At 38.2% G+C, this 15,546-nt stretch overlaps 1 protein-coding gene and 1 long non-coding RNA gene across 4 annotated transcripts in view; both read left to right on the top strand.

Annotated features, from left to right (window-relative positions):
- The window catches only part of TYW3 (tRNA-yW synthesizing protein 3 homolog), a 31,565-nt gene extending 21,028 nt beyond the window's left edge, over window positions 1-10,537 (top strand). For 2 of the 3 annotated variants that reach the window (XM_012500544.2, XM_030825179.1), the window contains one exon: window positions 9,207-9,710. In XM_012500544.2, coding sequence (XP_012355998.2) covers window positions 9,207-9,423 — 217 coding nt within the window. In that variant the 3' untranslated portion in view covers window positions 9,424-9,710. Of the gene's footprint in view, window positions 1-9,206 lie in introns of all 3 variants that reach the window. The other variant, XM_012500543.2, reaches the window with a different exon arrangement.
- A 1,607-nt stretch (window positions 10,538-12,144) lies between these two features.
- LOC115837673 lies at window positions 12,145-13,154 on the top strand. The gene is made up of 2 exons (XR_004032742.1): window positions 12,145-12,420; window positions 12,852-13,154. It is a non-coding gene; the product is annotated as an uncharacterized LOC115837673 (long non-coding RNA).
- The last annotated feature ends 2,392 nt before the right edge of the window (window positions 13,155-15,546 follow it).

Genomic DNA, 15,546 nt, shown 5'->3' with positions numbered 1-15,546 from the left:
GTGTTCAACCAAATGCAGAGAAAGAGTTACTCTTCTGATGTTGAAAAGAGAAAAAACTCCTGGAGGTGATGAGTTATGCAATCAGACATTCATTAAGTACTAAGATTGGTTTGCCATAGGACCAAAGTTTCACAATTCAGAGAATTTCAAAAACGCAAACTATCCTGAAAAACATTTCAGCAATAAGAAATATTCTATAAATGTGAAACTTAAAGAGGTAAAATATTTTTAATAAAAAAAAGGCCTTGTTCATGAGAAACAATTCCTAAGCCCACTTCTTAGTGGGAAGAGACTTGTCCATTGGGTTCCTGTTGTTTCTGGAGCTGGGCAAGACAAGACCTTCAAGCAGCAGCCTGCTTTATAAACAGCTAATTTGGAGACTGGAAGAGACAGGGACCGACACTAGATGTAGGAAGACAATCCATACATAATGATGTAGAAAAATGGGGATAGCTATTGACTAACTACAAGAGGAAGGCTATCTGTGAATCTGTTAATAAGCAGTCAGCACATGGGTCAGATGAAACCACCATCTGGCTATGAGTAGCATAAAATTAGCCATGTGCTTTTCACCAACTGTGTAATGAGAAAATATTACATAAAATGTACAATAAGGGGGCAGAATATATTGTCATCTAATATTGTTGATAAAGCAAATCTGGAAGAAAAGTAATTGAATCCACTTTCAATGGTTGTTTTATTAACTCTATTTTGTGATAAAATGTATGTAATAGGAAATTTACCATTTTAACCAGTGGCATTAAGTGCATTCACATTGTTATGCAACTGTCGCCACTGTCCATCTCCAGAACGTTTTCATCATCACAAACTAAACCGCTATACCCATTAAACACTAAGTCTCGATTCCTTATACTCCATTCCCCTGGTAATCTCTATTCTATTTTCTCTATGAATTCCACTATTAAAGGTAATTCATCTAAGTGGGATCACACAATATGCATCCTTTAGTATCTGGCCTATTTTACTTAGTTAATGCAGGATTCATCCATGCTGTAATGTGTATCAGAATTTCAGTTTTCTTTAAGACTGAATAATATTCCATTGTATTTACAGATTGCATTTTGTTTATTCATTGATGTGTCAATGGACATTTAAGGTGTCTTTCCCTTTTGGCTATTATAAATAATGCTGCTCTGAACATCATTGTACAAGTATCTGAGTCACTGCTTTTGGTTCTGTTGGATATATACTCAGAAGTGGTAGAGAGTAATCAAAGAAAGCTTCATGGAAGAAGTCACTGAGCAGGGCCTAAAATGCAGGCAGGGTTTTTATATGAAGAGCTCTGTGGAAGGGGGAAATAGCATGATAGATAAAAAAGAAGAGCATGAAGAAAGGAAAAAGATAGTGATATGGTTTGGCTTTGTCCTCACCCAAATCTCATCTTGAATTCCCATGTGTTGTGACAGGGAGCTGGAGGGAGGAATCATGGGGGCAGGTCTTTCCTGGGCTGTTCTTGTGATGGTGCATAAGTCTCACAAGATCTGACGGTTTTAAAAACGGGAGTACCCTGCACAAGCTCTCTTCACTTGCCTGCTGCCATGTGAGACATGCCTTTCACCTTCCACCATGATTGTGAGGCCTTCCCAGCCACATGGAACTGTAAGTTCATTAAATCTCTTTCTTTTGTAAATTGCCCAGTCTCAGGTGTATCTTTATCAGCAGCGTGAAAATGGACTAATACAGTAAATTGGTACCAGTATAGTGGGGCACTGCTGAAAAGATACCCAAAAATGTGGAAGCGACTTTGGAACTGGGTAACAGGTAGAGGTTGGAACAGTTTGGAGGGTTCAGAAGAAGACAGGAAATATGTGGGAAAGTTTGGAACTTCCTAGAGATTTATCTAATGGCTTTGATCAAAATGCTGATAATGATATGGACAAGGAAATCCAGGCTGACGTAGTCTCAGATGGAGATGAGGAACTTCTTGGGAACTGGAGCAAAGGTGACTCTTGTTATGTTTTACAAAGAGACTGGCAGCATTTTACCCCTGCCCTCGAGATTTGTCGAACTTTGAAGTTGAGAGAGATGATTTAGGGTATCTGGAAGAAGAAATTTCTAAGCAGCAAAGCATTCAAAAGGTGACTTGGGTGCTGTTAAACACATTCAGTTTTATAAGGGAAGCAGAGCATAAAAGTTTGGAAAACTTGCAGCCTGACAATGCTATAGAAAAGAAAATCTCATTTTCTGAGGAGAAATTCAAGTCGGCCATAGAAATTTGCATAAGTAATGAGGAGCTGAATGTTAATCCCCAAGGCAATGGGGAAAATGTCTCTAGGGCATGTCAGAGGTCTTCACAGCAGTCCCTCCCATCACAGGCCCAGAGGCCTAGGAGGAAAAAGTGGTTTTGTGAGCCAGGCCCAAGGTCCCTGTGCTATATTGCAGCCTAGGAACTTGGTGCCCTGTGTCCCAGCCACTCAAGCCATGGCTGAAAGGGACCAACGTAGAGCTTGGGGCTGTGGCTTCAGAGGGTGCAAGCCCCAAACCTTGGCAGCTTCCATGTGGTGTTGAGCCTACGAGTGGACAAAGGTCAAGAACTGGCATTTGGGGACCCCCACCTAGATTTCAGAAGATGGATGGCAACACCTGGATGCCCAGATGGAAATTTAGTGCAGAGGCAGGGCCCTCATGGAAAACCTCTGCTAAGGCAGTGCCAAAGGGAAATGTGAGGTCAGAGCCCCCACACAGAGTCCCTACTCGGGCACTGCCTAGTGGAGCTGTGAGAAGAGGGCTACCATCCTCCAGACCCCAGAATGATAGATCCACCGACAGCTTGTACTGTGTACCTGGAAAAGCCACAGACACTCAGTGCCAGCTTGTGAAGGCAGCCGGAAGGGAAGCTGTACCTTGCAAAGCCACAGAGGCAGAGCTGCCCAAGACTATGGGAACCCACCTCTTGCATCAGTGTGATCTGGATGTGAGACATGGAATCAAAGGAGATCATTTTGGAGCTTTAATATTTGACTGCCCTGCTGGATTTTAGACTTCCATAGGGCCTGTAGCCCCTTTGTTTTGGCCAATTTATCCTATTTGGAATGGCTATATTTACCCAATGCCTGTACCACCATTGTATCTAGGAAATAACTAACTTGCTTTTGATTTTACAGGCTCATAGGCAGAAGGGACTTGCCTTGTCTCAGATGAGACTTTGGACTGTGGACTTTTGAGTTCATGCTGAAATGAGTTAAGACTTTGGGGGACTGTTGGAAAGGAATGATTGGTTTTGAAATGTGAGGACATTAGATTTGGGAGGGGCCAGTGGGGGAATGATATGGTTTGGCTCTGTCCCTATCCAAATCTAATCTTGAATTCCCACGTGTTGTGGCACGGACCCAGTGGGAGGTAATTGAATCCTGGGGACAAGGTCTTTCCTGTGCTGTTCTCATGATCTTAAGTCTCATGAGATCTGATGGTTTTAAAAACGGGAGTCTTCCTGCACAAGCTCACTTTTCTTGTCTGCTGCCATGTGAGACCTTCCACCATAACTGTTAGGCCTCCCCAGCCACATGGAACCATAAGTCCGTTAAATCTCTTTCTTTTGTAAATTGCCCAGTCTCAGGTATGTCTTTATCAGCAGCGTGAAAATGGACTAATACAGATGGCAATATGTAAGCCATAAATAGGGATCAGTGAATGGTTCAGTTTACCTGGAAGATGAGAGAATAAGAATTTCTGTTGTATCACTTTGCTGCTTTTCTTCCTGCTTGTGATGTTTCTTAGTTTCATTGTAGGTTTCTCTTTTTCCTTCTTCATTAAATACTGTTCTCCAAGCTTCTCTCCTTGGCCCATGGCTTCAACTAGTTCTGCTACTTTTCCATGTACTGGCAGGTCTTCCAAATCTTTCTAGAGTCTTGGGCCAACATATCCAATAACCATTTGAACATACCTAATTAAAATATCTCACCAGCTTTTCCTTAATATGTTTCTTATCTTATTCTAAATCCCCCAGCCATTTTCTTGGTTCCAATTCTTATCATCATTTACCAGCCATTTTCTTGGTTCTGATTCTTATCATCATTTACCAGTGCAAAACAGATATTTCTATTACATTGAATTACAATTACTTAATCGCACATCTTTTTTTTTCCACTGCAACATGGTCACATTGAAGATAGGACTCCCCATACCAGCCCCCAACCTTACACACATACACAAACACAGTTGAGATATCTTATCCTACAGTGTAACATATATCTGGCTCATAGTAGAAACCCAAGAAATGTTTATTGAATTAATCATAAAAGATAAAGGAGCTTGAAAGTTAACACATTATATTGAGTTCTCCAAAGGCAAAAACAGTTTCTTGTTCATTATATTCTGAGTGTCTGGAATGAGAATAGTGGTTAATAAATGTTCACAAATTTAGTTAACTAGACTTTTTCATAAATAGTGCTACTTTTTTTAAGACTTCAAAGCATTAGAATGATTATTCTGGAAGACCTGTCAGATGGTTTAGAGGTGGGGTGAGTACAAGTAGGCTCTTACTATAGTCTAGGGAAGAAGTAATAGGTCCCTGAGTAACAAGATGAATGAGAATGAGACTGCAAAATATCCATCAGACATGGCAGCAGATTGGAAATAGAGGTAACACAGAGAAGGAGGACTAAAGAATAACAGCTGTCTTAGATTCCTCATAGTTGCTAGTCTTATCATTTTTCTTTCTTTTCCTTTTTTTTTTTTTTTTTTTTTTTTTTTTGGTAGAGATGAGGTCTTTCTATGTTGCCCAGGTTGGCCTGGCCAGAAGTGATTGTCACGCCTTAGCCTCCCAAAGTTTTGGGATTATAAGCATGAGCCACTGCACATGGTCAAGTCTTACCATTTCCAAAAATGGGTCTAAAACAGCTAAATAAATAACACACATTTCCCTGTATAATTGACCCTTGAATAACATGGGGTTAGGGTCACCACCCCCCTATGTAGTTGAAAATCCACATGGCTTTTGTTGTTGTTGTTTTTGAGACAGGATCTCACTGTCACCCAGGCTGGAGTACAGTGGCATGATCTTGGCTCACTGCAACCTTCGCCTTCCAGGCTCAAGTGATCCTCCACCTCAGCTTCCCGAGTAGCTGGTACTACAGGCATGTACCACCAAGCCCAGATAATTTTTTGTATTTTTTGGTAGAGATGGGGTTTTGCCATGTTGCCTAGGCTGGTCTCAAACTCCTGGACTCAAGTGATGGCCCGCCTTGGCCTCCCAAAGTGTTGGGATTACATGCATAAGCCATATGCATGTAATATGCATATGGCTGACATATGACTTGACTCCCAAGAAACTTAGGTACTGATATCCTACCTTTGACTGGAAGCATTATTCATAACATAAGCAGTTGATTAGCACATGTATTGTATGTTACATATATTGTGTACTGTATTCTTACAACAAAGTAAGCTAGAGAAAAAAATTATTAAGAAAATCATAAGGAAGAGAAGATATATGATTCATTAAGTGGAAGTGGATCATCACAGAAGCCTTTGTCTTCATCGTCTTCACCTTGAGTAGGCTGAGGAAGAGGAGTGGTAGGTCCTGCTATCTCAGGGGTGGCAGAGGCAGAAGTAGAGAAGGTAGAAGGAGAAGCAGGAATATTTGGTGTAGCTTTTATTGAGAACAATCTGCACGTAAGTGGAGCTGCGTAGTTCAAAACTGTATTGTTCAAGGGTCAACTGTATACTTAAGACCAAATAAGTAAATAATATAAAGCGAAAACATATATTTTATTTTCTAACAGTTTTTCTGGGGACATCCCCCATGCACCCATTTTTTTCCTCCTAATTCCTCTCTTAGCACATTGTCAACTTCCATTCATCCTTGCAGTTCAGCCTAGGCATTGGATCTTATGACGGAGGGCATTTTGTGATTGCAGTTGGAGCACTGTGTCCCATCTTTTTCATGGTGTGTTAAACGTGGCTTTACAGTTCTGTAGCTCCTATTAAACCATGAACTCCTTGAGGGCACAGACCACAGACCACTTCTCTGTGCTTCCTGTACTGGGCACTGGGCCTGCCACATACATGTTGTTTTTCAGAGAAAATGTTAGTTAAAATCTAAATATATATTAGAATAGCCTTCTTTGATATTTGTGAATGATGGAAGCCTAAAGGAAATAAAATTGTGCCTCAGTTTCCTCAATTCTGTGTTTTTGTTTGAGAATTTAGAGAAATTCCAGCTTTCTGTTGCAAGTTTTTTTCTAACTAACGTTGAAAAACAAGAATTCATTTTCTCAGGCTTGGCCTGAAAACTTAGGAAGAGGACTAAGTACAAGTTGTCCTATGCTATGATAATCTTGACTGCAGAGGCAGAAAAACTGAAGACTATTTGCTTTTCTTTCAAGGAGAGAAAAAACACAGTTGCCTGAACATACTTTTTTTTTTTTTTCCCTTAAATTTCAGAGCTCATTTTGTTGTCTGTGAGAGTTGAGAAAATTGCACTTTTGAGAATCAGGCTTAAGTGTTACTGCATAAGGGGAGAACATAACTTTTGACTTATTGAGTACTATTTCTCAAAGGACTTTTAAAGTTCTTTTAGAAAGGGAAAAGGAAAACTAGTATTTGAAGTTTTTATTCAGGAAAGGATCTTTGTTCCATTTTACCGGTTGTTTTGGTACCCTAAGGACATAGCTTTGAATTCTCAGGTTCTTTAATGGTTGATTAAAGTAAGGCATACATTCCTTTTTAATTACTTTTTTTTAATGTGATGGATGAGGCATTTTTCACAAGCTGTTAATTCTCGGTGATCATAAAGGAGCAATTTAATCTTATCTTTCATTTTCTAGGAAGAAAGTATAATCCAGAAAAAACCACTCAGTTACCTAAGCCTAAAGTGCAGGGTTGATAAAGAATGGTAGAAGATGAGGTTGTATCGCATGGATGGCATCTTATGACCAGGATGAGCCACACCATCTTGTGGCATGCTCAGATTTATGTTTCAGATAATGTTAATCTAAGTCATTCTGAACAGGCAGTGTGGAACATGAGAAGGATACCAGTCACTGACATCACCTAAGATGGTGACAAGACCTAGAAAAAAAGATCAAGCCAAGCACAGAAGTTTTCATCAGTGTAAGGAACCAAACAGATTATTGGCAGATGACATGAGGAGCAGATGGAGGAATTTGGGAAAATGTTGATGAGCCAGTTTTATTCTGACCTCATCTCTCAGCTCTGTGGTAGCAGGATATGGAAAGGATAAGCAGTCTCCACTTGGGAGGAACGATGGAAAATGGTGTCTACGGGGGAGCCAGGTTTCAGTAACGGAAGGATGTAAAGGGTGCATTAAATGAAAGGATGTTACCATGGAACAAGGCCCAAAAAGTTATGTATGTCACGTATCTCAGTCTTTTTAAATTAAACTCTATGTTCATTTTTGAGATTAATTCATTCATTGATAAAATATTTGTTAAGCATCTGTTGTTTGCCAAGCACAGCACTAGATAACAAGGTGTACAGTGATGAATGCATAAGTTCTTGAAAATGGAAAGGATATGTACTCATCATGTTGTATATGACATATTTAGGAATAGGTGGATATTTGGAATTTTTGAGTTTTATAGGCTTCATAAGTAGAACTTAGCCTGTTTATTGAATCAAACAAAGATGAAAATTGGTCCAAATAGCTATCTATTCTGTAGATATCAAAAATTTCCCGCCACAGTCTCCCATTATAATAGGACATAAAAGTAAGATAAGATCTCTGCAGTGGCAAGGGGGTTTCCTAACTTTCAGATCATTCTAATTTGGGACCTAGGATAATACATTTATAGTTACATTTTTATTCTGGGGTTATTCATTCACTTATTCAATATAGTCTTACTGAGTATGCCAGCACTCTTACTACATGCTAAGAATATAACAGAAGACAGGTAGATAGGATCCTTGGTCTCATGAAGTCTGTATTCTATAAAAGTAGTCATTTTTGATAACTAACTCTCTGGGTACTTACATATATCATCTGTAATCCTGTGACAACCCTGATAGCTACAGGATAATAATATCCAGCTTTATAAATGTGAAAAATCAAGACTGTGGGAAATTAATTGGAATTAGCTGACATCACCTTTCCCAAAAGAATGTTGGTATCAAATGCATGCAACACACCATGCTGCCTGCTGCCTTCCAACACAGACTGAAGTCTACTGTGTCAAGCAGAGTTTTGTGTTAGGTATTAACATGAGAGTAGAAAAGAAATGAGGCCTGGTTTTCAGAGAGCCTACAGTTTATTGTATCACAAAACTAACACTAAAACTCCAATAGCAAAATGAGTAAAGGGAAAGAATAATTTACACTAAAAAATACAAATAGCTAATACATGAAAAACATTCTATTTTACTTACAAAGAAATGAAAGTTAAAATAATGCGATATCATTTTCACCCATCCAGGTAGAATGTGTTTTCCGACGGGAATATTCAGTGTATGGGTGTAGTGATCTCTCTCAAGTGCAGCTATTAGAAGTGTATTTCTTTGAACATCTATTGTGGAAAACAAGCAGTATTTATCAAGAGCCTTACAATGTTCATGCCCTTTAACCATGTAATGATATTTCTAGGTGTGTATAGTAAAGAAATGGCTAAAAACTCACATCATTTTCAAAAATGCTTACCACATTTTTGTTTGTATCAGGGAAAATTTGAATATAAATAAAGGCCAATCTAGATGACATAATGTTATACTGCCATTCTCAATAAATATTAAATTTGAAAAAACAATGTAAAACTTTATATGTAATATTCTAATTGTGAAAAAATAGGTATATGGATTAATTAATACATTAATTCAGATTACATTAATAAACTGAAAAGAAAAATATTGAGAGGAGTTATTTCTGGTTATGTAGAGGTGATCTGTATTTGTAACCTTATACATTATACAAATTACCTAAAATGAGCCATTACATTTATGTAATAATAATTCCATTCTTTTTTACCCTCTCCTTTGACCCCTACATTTGGGATGGAAAGTGAGGTAGGACAGAGATTGTCAAGAGGCGATTCCAATCCAGTTTTCAGGGCTGTTCTTAAAGAACTGAAATGCATTTATTTCCCTAATAAAACATATTACTTCTTTGATTTATTTTATATTTATAAAGCTAACACGGGACATAGTCAAACTTACATAACTTATAAGCTCTTGGTGTATTTCAATCATTTAGTTTTAGTACACACAGATATAACAGTAGTTCTTATTTCTTTACAGGTTTTACAACTGCCTACAGCATGCTTTGGAAAGGGAAACTATGACTAACTTACATCCCAAGATCAAAGAGAAAAATAACGCATCACATACTCATAAGAAAAAAAGAAACCCAGAAAAAGCACGTGCCCCGTGTATTACTAAAGAAAATGATAAAGAACTTGAAAATGATGATGATGATCTAGGAATCAATGTTACCATCTTCCCTGAAGATTACTAAGCTTTGGTTCTGATGTGTCTTGGCCGTAATGTTCCTAGTAGGTTTTATAAAGCTGCTCTTTATAAGAGTATTTTAGTTCGTTGAGTGTATCAGCCATTCATAAGGTAGTGATGACAAGTGCAGAGCTTCAGACTATAACTTTGTTGCCCAGAGGATGTGCAGTCGTCATCTAAGCTCTCAGCAGTACCCAGCTTATCCTGTGACTTCATCTGAAATGCTATAGTTATCCCTACTTTTTTACCAGTTTCTCCCGGGAGCACCTGCTTAATAAATCAAAGATGTTTGAATGGTGTCTTATTCTGAAAGAACCTGACCTAAGACAGGTATTTAGATTATTTTGGATACATTTTGAAAAGGGATAGCCTAAACATTTTAAGTAAAAAGACCTTTATTTTAAATAATAGTGGATATTTTAATGCTGGAAATTAGCATTATAGTTGATATGCCAGAAATTATATCTTTGGTTGTGATTTAAACTTATGCTATAAACTAAATTAATGATGTAAATACATAGTTTTAAAAATTCTTTTAGGGACATGTAACAATTTTTAAGTCTGACTTCTATAATACGTATTGTTATAGGAACAAAGATTTGGGAATAATTGATTACAGGTGAGGAAGTACTGGAAGTCCAATTCAAGTAGATACCATTTCATTTAGGTCTAAAAGGACAAGATACAAGTTCACATGATGGGAAAAATCAGAAAACCTCTCGCAGACAAAGGGTGTATAATGGATATGAGGCATCAAAAAGCATGGTATAGTCAGTGATGGGGAATAGTCCAGAAAGGCTGAAACACAGCATGTGATGCACGTCAAGGTAGTTGATGCCCAACTGTGAAGGGCCGTTACAATCTAGCATGGAGGTAGACAGTGTTTCCTTAATATGGCTGCATATCAGAATTACCTAGGTCAAGACGAGGCATGGAGATGCTGCTTTAATAGGCCCTGCTCCAGATCTTCCAAACCAGAATCTTAATCCTGGAGTCTAGGAATCTTTATTTTTCATACAACTCATCCAAGTGGTTCTGATAAAATCAGCCCAGCACTTTTAGAACCCGCTGATAACAGACTTATTCCTGAAGACATCATTTGAGGAGGAATTGAAGATTTTCTAATGGAAAGAAAAAGGGTCACATGAACAGATGTTGCAGTGTACCTGTGCCATAGATTTCATGTGTACACTTTATAGGAGAGTAAGCAAGAGCTCAGGTAAGTTATAGTCCTTACCATTGGGTCTAAGGCAGTTTCCAGGAAAGCATGGCAACTTGTTCACCTATGTAAGTTGAACTCTGTACCACTTGGGAGGGAACATTCCCCTAGATGACAGTGTCAGTGGCACTCACTGAAGTTGTGCAGTGCACATTCTTACCTACCAACATATACAGCAGTCCTTCTGGGAAGGGAATGTTGGCAGGAAAGGAAACTCACAGTGTCAGAATGCCTGGAGCATTTCTTCTAGTCTAGTGGACAGAATATGGAAGTATCTGCCTGGCAGTGCAGTAAATGAAAAGAGAAGAGAAATGAATTTAAAAAAAAGTTATAAGAACTGTAGGAAAGAGAGTGCAGGTGGAGCAAGGCTGTCCTGTGGTGAAATGACAACACATTCTGCAGTTTTAAAATCTAAGAGGCTCACTGATTTTTCTTCATTTAAATTGATCTCCAAGAGAACTATGTATTTTAAAGATTCCATAAACTGAATATATTAATGAGAATTAAGAAGACGGGCTGCTTCCTAATCTGTTTATATAAGGTAATAGAATTACTTTGGTTAGTAGAGAGGAGACACCAGGTGCTGGCCGTAAACCTAAGAAGACATTGAATCCTATTCACTCCTTAACATTCCTTAATATACAGGCATGAGCTACATAATAACATTTTAATCAATGATGGACCATATACCATATACGACATGGTGGCCCCATGAGATTATAATGGACCTGAAAAATTCCAGTTGCTAGTGTTGTGGTCATTGTAAAGCTGTAGCACAACACATGACTCATGTTTGTGGTGACAGTCATACAAAAGTATGGCACATACAATTATGTCCAGTGCATCATACTTGATAATATGTTACTGGTTTATGTCTTTGCTATGCTTTTTTTCATTATTTTAGGGTATACTCCTTCTACTTAAAATGTTAACTGTAAAACAGCTTCTGACAGGTCCTTCAGGAAGTACTCCAGCAGAAGGCATTGTTATCATAGAAGGTGACAGCTTCATGTGTGTTATTGCCCCTGAAGACCTTCCAGTGGTACAAGATGTGGAGGAAGACAGTGATACTGAGGATTCTGACCCTGTGTGGGCTTAGGCTAATGTGTGTGTTGATATCTTAGTTTTTCACAAAAAGCTTTTTCCAATGTTAAAAAAAAAAAAAGCTTATAGAATAAGGATATAAATAAATATTTTGTACAGCTGTACAATGTGTTTTAAGCTAAGCATTATTACAAAAGAGTCAAAAAGTTTTAAGAGGCCGGGCGCGGTGGCTCACGCCTGTAATCCCAGCACTTTGGGAGGCTGAGGCGGGCAGATCACGAGGTCAGGAGATCGAGACCATCCTGGCTAACACGGTGAAACCCCGTCTCTACTAAAAATACAAAAAATTAGCCGGGCGAGGTGGCGGGCGCCTGTAGTCCCAACTACTCGGGAGGCTGAGGCAGGAGAATGGCGTGAACCCCAGGGGGGCACAGCCTGCAGTGAGCCGAGATTGCACCACTGCACTCCAGCCTGGGCAACAGCGAGACTCCGTCTCAAAAAAAAAAAAAAAAGTTTTAAGAAATTAAAGTTTATAAACCAAATGTTCATTGTGAGCTAAGGTTAATTTATTATTGAAGAAATAAAACATTTTAATGAAATTCAGTGTAGCCTAAGTGTCCAGTGTTTATAAAGTTTATACAGTAATACGTTTATACGGAACATCCTAGGCCTTCACATTTACTCACCACTCAATCAGTGACTCACCCAGAGCAACTTCCAGTACTGCAAGCTCCATTCATGGTATGTGCCCTGTTCAGGTGTGCTATTTTTCACCTGTTATACCATATCTTAATTGTACCTTTTCTATGTTTAGATATGTTTAAATACATAAATACTTACCATTGTGTTACAGTTGCCTACAGTAGTCAGCACACTAACATGCTGTATGGGTTTGTACCCTTGAAGCAATAGGCTCCACCATGTAGCCCACTAGTGATGTTTGCATGACTAAATCACCTTACAACCCATTTCTCAGAACATGTTTCTATTGTTAAGCAACACACAACTATTTATGTGTTTTATTTATGCCAGATCACCAATATCAATAACTGAAACACAGCAGTTTAGTAATAATTTAATACACACCATAACCTGCCTATTGAGAATGGCTTTATATTTGTTTTCATTGTAGTGGATCCATCCAAAATAAAATGTTTTTTTCCTTCCTCCAGGATGAAGGCAAGCATTTATTCCTAAGGTCTGGATTCTGCATATCACCTACAAGTTAACTGCTTTTGTGTTCTAAAAGAGAGAGGAAAAATGAAGTTGTCAACCTTATTGAAAAACAAGGAGGGAAACTAAGGAACATGCTTTCGCTTTCGAGGTTCTAGGCCAGAAGTCATGAACTGTAACTTGTCCAAGTTATGGCCAAGCAGATATGTTTTGTTTGGCCCACATGGAGCATATTTTTTCTAATTGAATCAACATTTTAAAATATGATGATTTAATATTTAAAAATAAAAAGTGCATCTCTAGTTTGTTTTGTGTGTGTTTTTTTTAATTGGAAGATCTGGCTACAGCCGTCTCACATTCCCACAGGACAACACTTAGCCGTTCAAGTACTAGCCCCTCCTTTTGGATAAGACTTGTTTTCCTATTCACCCCAGACCCAGCACCCCCTACTGGTTCCCTGACACAACTGCTTCAGTCATTTACACATTGGTCCCTGTGGGCACCAGCATTGGCAAACTTTGGTTAGATCTTTGGGGAGAATTAAACTCTATTATTATGTTAGTATATTATATAATAAATAAGAGATGAGAGCAGGACCGGCTATATAATTTTCAAAGGACGTGCAAAATGAAAATGTGGGACCCCTTAAAAAAGGTTTAAGAATTACAAGATGGCAACAGCAGAGCACTAAATCAAGTACAGGTACCTCTAAGCACGGGGCCCTGTGCAAGCTGCACAGGTTGCACATACGTGAGGCTTGGTGCTTTAAGGGGAATGGATGCCTTCCCACTCAACTGGGTGTTTAACCCTCCTTCCCACATTGAGAAAGAGGCAGAGTGCTGCAGGTTCTGTGATGTGCCAGGACTTGACACCTGCTCACATGTGGCACCCTTGGGTTCCAGGACAATGGGTAGCTGTTTGGAAGCCTGCAAGGATGGATGTTTTGGAAACTAGGGCAAAGGTCTCAGTGGCTACCCTTAGATGGAGTAAACCATAGTCCTTTTCAGAGCCACCTGATTTCAAATGTGAGCAAAGGCAGTGATGAGCACCACGTTTTGAAAACAAGGACTTTCTCCATTTTGAGAGGAGTTATATGATTTGCTGGGTTAAGTGTTGAAGAGCCATGAAAAATGACCACCATCATTCTTCTTATAGATGGGCCCTTGAGCAGGCTTTAATTTGATTGGAGTAAATATTACACTCCCATATAAGGTGTATAATAGTGACTATTTTTTGGTTAGAATATTTGGCTTTTAAAAATGGGCTTTGACCTTCAAGCCTCTTCTTTCCATACTCTACTGGGCTTCTGTCAACATTCATGCTTCTCCAATGCAATAGGATTTTAATATTCACAAATGCTAATGTTTTTAAACTTAACAGTCCTTTAATGTCCTGGGTTTTTATGCATTCTATTCGTGCTAAGCAAGAATTTATCAGCCCTTTTTGGTTTTTCCTTTAATGTGGTTGAATTTAAACTATAACTGTAACTCATTGCACATTTTATTTATTTATTCATTTAGTTTAATAACATTTTTTGGAACAGTTTTAGGTTTACAGAAAAATTGAGAGAAAAAGTTCAGATAGTTCCCATGTACCCACTTCATCTGCCCACACACAATTTCCTTTATTATCTTATATATCCTACATCTTACATTAGTGTGGGACTTTTGTTACAATTGATAAGCCAAGATTGCTATTTCTTGACTAAAGTCCATATTTCATGCCTCTCTTCATCTCTCTTCAATTCTGTTCTCTCCTGTAACTATTAGTCTATTAGTCCTATATTATACCTATTTATGGGCCTATTCTCCATATTGTCTAATCTTTTCATCCCCCTTCACCAGCTTCTCCTCATCTCTATGTGTGTCATTCTGTGTCATTCATTCGGGTTATTGTTTAGTTAACTCACACCCTCTTCAACTGTGTCTAATCTACTGCCTAGACAGTCCACTGAGTTTTACATTTCAAAGATTATATTTTATTATTTCTAGTTCTTTTTGGTTCATTTTCAAATCAGAGGCAGATTATTTAAAGGTTCTAATAATTATTTCCTTCTATATACCTTTTCCCAGATATTTCAATAAATTATATTTACACAAACCTTTCATACACTTGTATATTATAGAAATGATCTACGTTCTTTAGCTATTCCAAGGATAATTGAAAAGAATGTCCTCACCACTACCAAATCTAAGCCATGCAAGAAGAAAGTGAACTATTTCTCAATAACCAGATTGTTTACATGCCATTTTTATTATTTATTCATTTACATGACAAATATTTTTTGAGCACCTGCTACGTGTCAGTCACATGCAACAGGACAAGGACTCTGCCTTCATAGAGCTTTCCTTCTAGTAACATTATTAAAGACTTTGTTTGTATTGGCACTTGCCTACGATCTTTAGTGCTCTTTAAATTTTACTCATCAATCAGGGCTCAGCTCAAATGTTGCCTCTTTTGAGAAGCTTTCCTAAAAGCTCATTTCATAATTAACTTCTTACATTCCTGTTTTCCCATAGCACCTTCCCAATACTATATATACATAGCATTTTGTTTATACTTACATAACCACACAAACCAAGAAGTCTCTTGGTAGCTATTAATTGCATACATATATATATATATATATATATATATCCATCACCACCATCATATTAAACTTTGACTAACTGAGGGACAAAGCTGTTTTTCCAA

This window comes from Nomascus leucogenys, chromosome 12 (assembly GCF_006542625.1).
Source record: "Nomascus leucogenys isolate Asia chromosome 12, Asia_NLE_v1, whole genome shotgun sequence".
In the NCBI taxonomy this organism is placed as follows: Eukaryota; Metazoa; Chordata; class Mammalia; order Primates; family Hylobatidae; genus Nomascus; species Nomascus leucogenys.
The sequence above is the reverse complement of the archived record's forward strand: the minus strand, read 5'-3'. Positions and strand labels throughout refer to the sequence as shown.